This window comes from Triticum aestivum, chromosome 6D (assembly GCF_018294505.1).
Source record: "Triticum aestivum cultivar Chinese Spring chromosome 6D, IWGSC CS RefSeq v2.1, whole genome shotgun sequence".
Classification (NCBI taxonomy): Eukaryota; Viridiplantae; Streptophyta; class Magnoliopsida; order Poales; family Poaceae; genus Triticum; species Triticum aestivum.
The window spans coordinates 420351335-420362972 of record NC_057811.1 but is presented as its reverse complement, the minus strand read 5'-3'; the positions used below and the strand labels follow the sequence as shown (position 1 = coordinate 420362972).

The following is an 11638-nucleotide window of genomic DNA, read 5'->3' as shown; positions in this document are numbered from 1 at the left end:
AACTACTCAGATAGGTGGGGAAAAGCAAGGCCGTATGCCCGTATATCTTTCGCCCTCCGGGGAATGGAACCAAGCTGGCCGAGGAGGAACCAATGGAATCTTATACAAGAAGCAAAATAGGTTGATGAACAGTCATCACCGCAAGATATAAGTTGCAAATTAGATTGATGCAACGCAACCCAACCCAATTTCCCTTCTCGGGAAATCTATCCTTCACATTTTGGCTTGTATTTGCGACTCTGCTTGAAAAAAACAGTGTAATTGTACACCATATAAACGCTCCACTACGCATCAATAGAATCCCAGCCATGAACTGGAGTTCAAACAGTTCTTTGTGCATCTGATTGCAAAACATGAACAAAATAACGCCATAATACCATCTCACCAATAAAACTACACGATTGCGCTTTACATGTCCAATACCATGGATTGCAAGGGAAGCAAAAGAATACAAGAGCACAAGCTGGAAATATTATTCCACCAGGAAGAGTAATACAAAGTCTGAGAGACTAATTTTCAGTTTTGCCTTTGCTCCGCATCTTTTCTTAGTTGTTATACAACTTCCTATTCTTTCAGTGCCACCAATCTATTTTCTTTCCTTAGTTTGCTTCAGCCACACAACCTTTCACTATCAGCCATAGAATTATCAGCACGGTGTGCTGCAATTATTCACCACCACATATGGCATCTAGTGCAGAGTATCAATAAGCTAACTAGTGTGGTAGTTTGTGAGAACAAGAACATGCTGAAACAGATTTTTAGAAAATTCAACTGATGAAACTGAATGAACAAGGTCGGATTTAGAAACAGATCACAGCAGGAGTTGAGGTGAAAATCGTCAAGTCGAATAAGTTAGAATTGGCCAGGTACACGCACATGTTGTCTTTTCCTTTCAAAGTCCAGCTGTGCAGAAAAAAAAACACCAAAGAAAACAAGGGTGAACAACGGTTAGTCATTTTCCTGGTTCCGACGTTTAGAAGTATATAAACATTAATCTACAAGTATAGAAGCGTTACCACTTTCTTAACCCGTTCATTAGCAGCTGATGTTCCGCCGCTGACATTTTCAGGCAGGTATGGACTGCATACACGAACCTCCTTCATTACAACAATGTCGGTCTTGTCCCAATGAACTGGAAGCCTGGTGAGGAAATAGACTCCGTTATTTATTGACATGAGGAACTAGAGAAAAAAGTCAAAGCCTCCATAGATTTTTCATAAACACCAAACATTTGCAATAATGGTGCAACACATGAGGATCCCTGACTGGTAGAGAAACTGACGAATACACACAGCATCTCCAACAGAGCTTGATAATGTTTTAGAAATGCCCCCAAAATCATAGTAAACCATACATAATCTAGTGTGGACAAATTGTAGCAAACCGCATAAAGTGAAATCAATTTGTTCAGAGTAAAGCTGATTGAAAGGTTGCTACGGGAAAAAGTGCAAAGTGCTGCAGCTTTGACTAAAGTACAGAATGTTTCAGCACTCCATGGCACTTACCTAATACCTACACAGCCTCTCTTACCACAATTATTTCTCAGTGACAAGGCTGATACTGGTTCTAGTCATATCTCATTTCCAGGCAAATGCAAAATATATCCTTTTTGCACCTTTATATGACACACACACAAAAAAAACTTTCTTGGCTTCGTCAGAAAAGCCTCAACCAAATCAGCAACACAAGTCTTACACAGAGAAACAGACAGAAAATCAAAGAACATACTGAGACACCAGCTTGACAATAACCACCCAAAAGAACCCTCAATACCAAGCATAGCTCTGTGTTAAGAGCTAGCACACCAGGAAGTAGCATAAAATTAACCTCAAAAACAAGTTGACACACATGCCAGCAACTTTTTGCATAATAATGTTCTTCCAGCTTTTGAACAGGCCACAACCAGAAGATTCGATATCATACAAAAAGAAGGCTTGCACATTTACTTTCCTTTTTTGCAGATACAAACTTCACAATCAAGTAATTTTGGTGGGGAATGAAAAGAAGAGTCTATTATCTATAAGGAGAGGGGATCAGGATCCCGCATCACTAATGGGGCCTAATACTAACAAAATGTGAAACAAACTAATAAAGATTTGACCAGCATATATACCTAAAAGTTCCTAGTTTCTTTCCTCAAATTCAAATTTGGTAACTATGGAGTACAAGAATAAAGGCCGATCCATAGGAAAAGTGTCAAAAGCATGAATATCCAAGAGAGACATAATGGAAGGTCAAACTTACGTCTTCGACAATGCATCAAATAATCTTTGAGCTTCTGGGGTGACACCAACACCAATTCTCTCAGCTTCAATCTCAGCTTGCCTGTGCATCATTTGCATGCAGTGTGAGAACCAAAATGTCGCAGTGCAGAAGCCAACAACATGCAAGCTAATTTTCAGCTTCTAGATAGTAACATTAAGCATGATAAAACATATCACCATAAATGATAGAACCAATAAACACCAAAAACAAGAATCGCGAGGGATAAAGCCCAAATGGCAAAATTAATAAGCAAAATCATAGATAACCAATTTGCTAGCTCTTTAGCACAAAACCAGTGACATAAAGAGGCATGACTGTGATCATACACATCATTAGTCAACCACTAAGGTTTATAACATCTTCCAGGAAGCGTTCACCCTCAAAAGTCATACCTATAGGTGCACTAAATCAGTTGTTGTCAGAATTTGCAATATGACAATATGTTGGGATTAACTCTAGCCAAAACAAACCGCACTTGTCATTTTCATTTTGAATTCAATGCAGGGAAACAAATGCATAGTGTTAAAATGGAAGTGTTCATGATGCTATTCATTTTCTGCACACTTCTCCATCTAAGTTCACCTGTTGAGCTGTTACTATTATATAACTAAACACCAGATTACCCAAATACTGTAATATATATACACACCCCTAAATAGTAGATTTTCATCAACTCGCAAAGACAATCCAAATGCTAGTAACTCAATACTGAGTCTGAAATCAAATGTCATCTAGCAAGTTAACAGCCAAAGAACCCAAATAACCAGTGGCTAAAGTTGTGAATTGAATTTGGATCTGCTGTAGTGTGGTATCATCTCCATGACAAAAATTAATTTCAGAAATTATCACGACTTCTATAACTACTATTTATGGCCTAGTGTAGTAAACCTTAAGGGTGCTAGTGCATTCTATGGGTGTGTTTGGTTGGCACCCAATCTCGCCATACCAAAAATTGGCAAGACCTGGCTTGCCAAATTTTGGCCAAGGATTCTTGCACCCTCATTGCCAACCATTTGGTAGGAATATGTGAGAGATAGGTAGGTTTCCATTGGCAGACAGATTAAAAAAAAAACAAATCAAGCCAGTGCCAAATAGTCATAGGCTGCCCAATATTTGGCATGGCAAAAATTGGCACCATCCAAACAATACCGTATATGCAGCCTAGCAGTATTGCATGCATGTACGTGAGGCTACTATCCTTAATCAGAAGACAAACTCTGGAACCAAATTGACCCGAACCCAGATCCAAATTTTTAACCATGATCAATTCAGTCATGCGTTCTAAAATGACACGTAGCATACAATGTCAGTTATACATCTGCCAGAATTATCAATCCACTTTTGCGTCGCGAAAAAGGAACTTCTGATTAGCTACAAACAAGGCCAATACAGGTCTGATCATTCGATGATTGGAGAGACAGAAAGGAAACAACTGAATTTCCAACACAGCATCAATACCAGTTCTAAATTCTTCCAATTTTCCTTAGTTGCACATTCAATCTCAGTCCTTACTATATTGCTGGAATATCATCTTCAGATCCGTCGAAACGATATGATTCATCATCAAGTTGCCTAGGTGGGCTATGCTATTAACAGCCAAATAGTGCACTGTTTGTAGGACAATCATAGTGCACTGTTCTGAATTCTTCCAATTTTCCTTGGTTACACATTCAATCTCAATCCTTACTATATTGCTGGAATATCATCTCCACATCCATCTAAACGATATGATGCATCATCAACCTAGGTGGGCTATGCTAGTAACAGCCAAATATTGCACTGTTTGTAGGACAATTATGAGGCCCGCCACTAGGACAACCTACCCAAGTGAGATCTATTTAGTGAGAACTCAGGGGGGGTGGGGTAGGCCTCCTGGATCAAGAGTTGCAGGTCCAAATGCAATGAAAATTGGAAAGTAATTGTCAATGCAATACCAGAACCTCAAATGACTGCCTATGCTACTAGTCATACTTCCCCTTTCTTAAAAGGTGTTATTGGGCTAGTTAAGCTGCTTATTTTGGTCACCAACGGGTGGCACGAAAAGAAACACAAATAAATTCTGAAAGGACCACCGATTCGTAAAATCCAACCTGGTTCCTAAATTTTTACATTTGTATGTGCTGCCGTGTCAGTGAAGTATGTCTAAATATCAATCTATGAGATGTGTGTGTACAAGGGTTATGAACAGCCCCGTTGAAGTTGTGCAGATTGCTTCTTCCACTTATTTTCTGCAGATGAAGACTAATTTGGAAATGACCATAGTAGTATAGTACCCAATCTAGTTATGGAGTGATTAATTTTAGAGGTGTCTCCCCTGTTTATGTATCTTCTATTTGGAAACTGTTATGCCTTTTCGCAAGCATGCTTTTAGACCAGGATAGTGAACTTTCGATGGACAGGGCTTTGGATAATAAGTTTTCTAGCCTATCTTGGCCATGTTTTGTGACTGGACTGGAACAAGCGAAGAATCCTAGCTTTTAGGAGCAGTTTAGAGCGAGGAGAGCAGAATTGCTAGCCCTCCTATGCAAGAATGGTACACACCAAAGAAATGTTTAAGAACTTCTCTCTCATACTAGCTAATTGCCCGTGCGCTGCAACGGGGTACACACATTCTAATGGTTTAACATTAATCATGTCTAACATTACGCAGTATTGTTGATTCAATTTACCGTCAAATAATTCCTTCTCCACCAACCCCTCTCCATTTCTCTAAAACCTAAAGACTTGATTAACCTTGAAGAAATAAACCCAGTGGAATAGAGGGGAGGATGGATGTGCGTGTGTGGGTTGTAGCGGGTCGGCTTTCCTCTGGTTTTCTTGGCGTGCTAAGCATGAATGGAGGCGAACGAAGGTTGAGCTAAATGGGAACGTTATGTCTTTTTTAGGCAGTGTAGATGTAGAAGATAGATTGATTGATTTGCCATCTATGGTAGTGAATCGGCTGGTGCTGCTGGAGACAATTTTTTACTGATGATTAATTTATTTTTTATGGCAGTGGATCTGCTGAGGAGATACATGAGTGCATCCTAAGAAAGGAAGAAGATGTGACTGAATCAACACTTACCAAACTGGGTGGGGTTGCGGTCGGTAAAAAAAAAAGAGAATGGTGGGAAGATCCTTCGATCGGTGGGGCCCTGGGAGACGAACGACATACAAACTCCCCTTTAATAGTAGAGAGATGTGCTCCGCCTTCTCTCATAAAAGTGACCAACCTCAAAAGATCTAGGCTTATTTGCATTAGAACCAAAGAAGGTGCCTTCAAACACAATATAACCAAATGTGTGGCAAGTTCTAAATAGCTAGTTTGCTTAATCAAGCTATAGCTCAAGTCAGCTATATCAGTATCATCTTTACTTGCTATCACTTTCTTGTCCAGACCCTATTTCAGTATCACCTTTACCAACTAGAAGGGTCAGGTTCAATTTTAGAACAAAGAGAACATTGGTCAAATGAGGATTGTGAAGCTCATATACTTCTTCTTGCTTTATTGTTGTGTCCTCAAACATGAATTCACATTTACAGTGACTAGAATCCAAAACAATGTTGTGGTGTTCATGTTTTCCGAGCTCATTGATTGAATCTTGACCGCATCTCAAATTCAAACAAGATAAAAATAAGCATCACATGCCTAACTAGCAATGACTAGAAAGTAGTACCAAAAGGGTTTGGGATGCAGTATGACGCACCTGAGGGCGGCCTCCTCCCTGGCGTGGATGGCGGCAAGGTCGAGCACACAGCCAGCCGGGTCGAGCGGGTCGTCGTACTTGCCGACGACGGAGAACTCCTGGATGTAGTTGGCCTTGAGCACCCTCACGTTCCGCCGCTCGCCCCTCTCCGCCCTGCCCACGCCCTCCTGTGATCTACGCCGTCATGGAAACAAAGCAACCACGCAGCACACGGAAATAGAGCAGGAGGCAGAAGTAAACGGCATGGAGACGGAGGCGGGGAGCAAAGGGGGATTTGGGAAGGATATGGATGACGAGGAGGTTGCTCGGGCGGTCGAAGGAGACGATCTGGCCCTCGAACTCCTCCCCGAGGGTGGTCTTCGCGGAGATCACCACGCCGACCGCGAACTCCTCGCCGCCGACCTCCATGACTCCGCCGGCGGCGGTGGGTGGGAGGAGGTGGCCGGGGTGAGGGCGGAGCGGAGCTGTGTCTGCGTGGGGTTTCAGAGTCCGGCAGATTCTGCGGGGAGATGCGCGTGCAAGTGGAGAACAGGTGGGGATGCGGAAAAGACTACGGCCCGTTTGCAGTGCTTTCCTCTTGTATATTTCTTGTGTATATGGGCCTGGCTTTGTAAGCCCATACAGGGAGGCATTTTAATTCGTTCTCCGGCAAGCCTCAAAAGTTTCCCTCCTGCTAGGGTTATAGTTCTCTCGGCAGCGACCACGCCGTCGTAGAGTTTCCTTGTTCCCTGCCGCCGTTCCTTCCCCCTCGATTTGAGATGATACGGGTTGATCCTTGCGATCGCCGCCCGGTCCTGGTCAGGGGTGTTTTCAAGGGCTACACGCGTGCTAGGGTTTCCCACAACAAATACCCGATCTAGTTTCATCAGGTTAGGAATTCCAGATGGAGAAGAGCGCACCGTCAAGTTTGACGTCCTCAACGGCATCCGGATCAGAGGCAGTTAGCGAGGTGGAGTCGCTGATGAAGGAGTTGGGTCTTCGTGAGGAAGATTTGGACGACGTGGTCTTTAATGAAAAGGAGGCGTCACCGGCTGCCACTAGGTGGATGGCGATCACAAGGGCGCACATGGAGAAACCCTACTCCCGAGCTTGGTTCTTCAAGAATATGAGGTTGGCATGGAATCTGGCTTGAGATGTGAAATTTAGGCCCTTTAAAGATAATTTGCATACCCTTCAGTTCTTTTGCCTCAGCAACTAGGAGAGGGTGATGCAAGATGGACCTTGGAACTTCCGAGGAAACACAGTCATCATTGCTCCATATGATTGTGTGATGAAGCCCTCGGTGATTAGTTTGGATACGCTGGATTTATGGATTTAGATACATGATGTTCCGGATGGATACGCTCACCTAGTCACACCCCTTGCGACCAAGGTTGAAGAAGTCATGTACATTGAATCACAATCTTATGATTTTACTGGTAACTTCTATCACGTTTGGATGAAAAATGTTTAGAAACCACTAAAAATGTTGTCTCCATGGTTCGGGATCTTGTGCGTCAGATTTACAAAGTCAAGTACGAACGATTGTTGGACTGGTGTGCTATTTGTGGTCACTTGGGAAACCTGTTTAAGGAGAATGGGGATGACGTTCACCAACTGGTGTATTAATCTTCAAAGAACTAAGGGTGGCTTGGTGACGGTGTCCTAGTCTAAGGGGTACTAGCCTATACGACCCAACGTCCACGGGCCGAGCTTACGGCCCACCAATCTCCACAAGGAAGGACTCCAGAAGCTATGAACCTCGACATGATCAAGATGGAAACCTTTGAAGACTTGGCGTGCACTTCAAGGATAGCTCACTAGCAGGCATGATTAGCAACCGACCATATGTAACCTAGGTACCCCCGGTGTGTGTGTATATAAGCCGTGGGGTTTAGTCTTTAGAGGCACGATTACCAGCCTTACGGTTTAGAACACAACCATACGACCTCGAGGTAGATCATCTTGTACTGGATACTCCATCACATCAATATAATCAAATCAGGACGTATGGTTTTACTGTTGGAAATATGTCCTAGAGGCAATAATAAAATGGTTATTATCATACTTCCTGTTCATGATAAATGTCTATTATTCATGCTAGAATTGTATTGACCGGAAACTTAAATACGTGTGTGAAAACATAAACTACACCGTGTCCTTAGTAAGCCTCTACTAGACTAGCTCGTTGATCAAAGATGGTTATGGTTTACTGACCATAGACATGAGTTGTCATTTAATAATGGGATCACATCATTAGGAGAATGATGTGATGGACTGACCCAACCGTAGGCTTAGCATCAGATCATTTAGTTATTTGCTACAACTTTCTTCATGTCAAGTATTAGTTCCTTAGACCATGAGATCATACCACTCCCGGATACTGGAGGTATACTTTGTGTACTATCGAACGTCACTTCATAACTGGGTGATCATAAGGTGCTCTACAGGTATCTCCGAAGGTATTTGTTGGATTGCATGGATCGAGACTGGGATTTGTCGCTTTGTGTGACGGGGAGATATCTCTAGGCCCTCTCAGCTATACCTGGCCAAATGGGCCGGCCCGGCCAGGCTTACACGGGCCAGGCACGGCACGGCCCGACCAGGCACGTATAATACACGGGCCGTGCCGAGCTGGCACGCGTGCTCGCCTCTTTGGCCCAGGCACGGCACAGCAGCCTCACGGGCCGGCACGCTGGCCCGATTAGCACGGCGTCCCGAGTGGCACGGGGAGGCCGGCCCGATTGGCACGGCAAGGAGCGAGCAGCCGGGCGCCCGTCACGGGGTGCCATCAAGCGTCGTGGCGGACGCGTCCGTCGGCTCGTGCCGTTGTACCTACATGCACGCCATCTTTTTCTATTGCATCTCAATTCTCAATTGCATGCATGCATGCACCCCTACTGGCTCCGTGCGTTTGACGGCTCGTACCGTTGCACATGCATGTACGTATACTATACATGTACGCCTCCTGGCTTCCTGCGACGTGCTAGCTGCTAGCCGTGCCGTGCCGGGCCGGCACGCGTGCCTGGCTAGCCAGCCCAGGCACGGCCCTAGCCGGGCCACGTGCCGAGCACGGCCCGTTGAGCCATGTGCCAGGCCGGCCCATGACGGGCCGGGCGCGTGGGCTATCGGGTCGGCACGCTAAGGCCGGCCCATCTGGCCAGGTATACTCTCAGCAATACAATATCCCAACAAGCTTGCAAGGAAGTGAATAATGAGTTTAGTCACAGGGATTTTGTATTACGGAATGAGTAAAGAGACTTGCGATAACGAGATTAAACTTGGTATGGAGATACCGACGACCGAATCTCGGGCAAGTAACATATCGCCGGACAAAGGGAATTGCATATGGGATTGGCAGAATCCTTGACATCGTGGTTCAACCGATAAAGATCTTCGTGGCGTATGTAGGAACCAATATGGCCTCCAGGTCCCGCTATTGGTTATTGACCGGAGAGGAGTCTCGGTCATGTCTACATGTGATTCTCGAACCCGTAGGGTCGCACGCTTAACGTTCTGTAGCACTAGGGTTGTATTGAGATATTAATATGATGAAATCTGAAGGTTGTTCGGAGTCTCGGATGGGATCCGGGACATCACGAGGAGCTCCGGAATGATCGTTAGGTAAATATTTATATATAGGAAGTCATATTCAGGTTTTTGAAAAATGTTTAGGTTTTTTCGGTATTGTGTCGGGAAGGTTCTAGAAGGTTCTGGAGTGGGGCCCACCTACAGGGGGACCCACATGAATGTGGATAGTGGGAAAGTCCCCACACCCCCGGTCTAGGCACACCAAGATCCTTCCTTAAAAGGAATGGTATCATATCCCGAAGGGATAAGATCAGGATCCCTAAAAAGGGGGATAGCGATCGGTGGGGAAGGAAAAGAGGGATTTCCTCCCCCCTTGGCCAACAACCCTAGGGGCTTGGAGGGCAATCCACCAGCCCCCTCCATGCTTGTATAAAGGTGGGGAGGCATTGGGGGCAGCCACCGCTTCCACCCTTACCCGTCTCCCTCCCGTTACACCTCCTCCACCTCGCGCAGACGCTTGGCGAAGCCCTACTGCAGTTCCACTATTGTCGCCACAACCACGCCGTCGTGTTGGTCCTGATCTCATCGACCTCCTCTCCCTCACTTGCTGGATCAAGAAGGATAGGACGCCGCCGAGTTGTACGTGTGCTAAACTCGGAGGTGTCGTCCGTTCAACACTAGATCGGATTGGATTGTGATTGGATCATGACGAGTACGACCACATCAACCGCGTTACGTACACTAAGGCTTTCGGTTTACAAGGGTACGTAGACACACTCCCATCCCATTGCTATGCATCTCCATAGATGGATCTTGAGTGTTTGTAGAAAAAATTTGATTTTCATGCAACGTTCCCCATCAGTGGCATCATGAACTAGGTCTATGCATAGATGTATATGCACGAGTAGAACACAAAGAAGTTGTGGGTGTTGATGTTCAAATTGCTTACTTCCTTTGTCTTATTTGGGTTTGGCGGTATTGTTGGATGAAGCGGCTCGGATCAACCTTACTTGTCCTCGCACAAGAGACTGGATCCACTGACTGACATGCAACTTGTATTGCATAAAAGTGGCTTTGCGGGTGTCTGTCTCTCCCACTTTAGTTGAATCTGATTTGACAACGGTGTTCTCCCTAAGTATGCACCATTGCAAAAGTTCATCGTTTCGAAGCACCTCGTGAGATCGGGTGTGATAGACTCTACGTTCGCATACAATGAGTGTAAGCCTGTTTTACACATGCAAAATACTTGGGTTAAACTTGACGAGCCTAGCATGTACATACATGGCCACGGAACACGGAGGGTCGAAAGGTCGAACATGAGTCATATAGTAGATCTGAACAACTTTATAAAGGGGTCGAGGCCGAAATGTCAATAGGACAATCGGCGAGCGAAGCCAGAACGAAGTCATTCTCATCCATCTCCATCAACCCTAGCCGCCACCATTTCCACCTCCATAGCCACCATCACCACCATAGTTCTTCTTCCACTATATCATACTTGTAACCATGCATCGCACACAATGTTCATTGTAAGGACATATTATTAACCAATCAATCTCCATGACGTGTTCTTCGTGTGATCTGATCTCCATGTGTGAGTAGTTCGGTAAGGTATGGGTTGAGGCAAGAGCCTTGCAACCCTATGTATTTGTTGTGGGGATAAATGGAAGTGATTTGAATTAGCGTCATGTATGTGTGAAATAATTTTTTTCCGTAGATGTCTCTTGTCTCCTCTGTGTTCTTCATGCCTACAGGTACCCAGGATCATGGAGAGCGAGCCACAGAAAGGCTAAGGGCAGGGAGTCCGTGAAGTGTTATTCTGAACACCAGTGATGGAAGGGTTTAGTACAGTAACACTGGCCCTATCTGTCGGAGTCTAGGATCTGCGTTCAAGAAACTGCTCCAAGAACTAGGGTTCAAACTCTGGTGGGCTTTTCTTGGCGACCTAAGACACTACGACAACTATGGCTGGACTGTGATGGGCATGCTGGGTCTCACCGGACACGAAGGGGACGCATGAGCTACCCAGGTTCGGGCCACAGTGCTGGTGTAACACCCTACTCCCGCCTGTGTTGGATTGCTCTGTAATGGAGAGCTTGTGGCTCGAGGTACATGATGTCTACTATGCAACTTTATTCTTGTAGACACGTGTTGGGCCTCCAAGCACAGAGTTTTGT

At 45.0% G+C, this 11638-nt stretch overlaps 1 protein-coding gene across 1 annotated transcript; it reads right to left on the bottom strand.

Annotated features, from left to right (window-relative positions):
• Window positions 1-449: 449 nt before the first annotated feature.
• Window positions 450-6537, bottom strand: LOC123145515 (protein LSM12 homolog A). The gene is made up of 5 exons (XM_044564943.1): window positions 6239-6537; window positions 5952-6120; window positions 2245-2325; window positions 1017-1140; window positions 450-903 (listed from the first exon to the last, which is right to left on the bottom strand). Exons 1-5 carry the CDS (start codon window positions 6357-6359, stop codon window positions 853-855), a joined length of 546 nt encoding a protein of 181 aa, XP_044420878.1. The 5' UTR covers window positions 6360-6537; the 3' UTR covers window positions 450-852.
• Window positions 6538-11638: the final 5101 nt, after the last annotated feature.

Coding starts and splice junctions, on each gene's coding strand:
- LOC123145515 (XM_044564943.1), bottom strand. CDS start 6,359: ATGGAGGTCGGCGGCGAGGAGTTCGCGGTCGGCGTGGTGATCTCCGCG. Junction 6,121..6,238: donor GAGCAACCTCCTCGTCATCC/ATATCCTTCCCA, acceptor GGCGTAGATCAC/AGGAGGGCGTGGGCAGGGCG. Junction 1,141..2,244: donor TTTGATGCATTGTCGAAGAC/GTAAGTTTGACC, acceptor TTTCCTCACCAG/GCTTCCAGTTCATTGGGACA.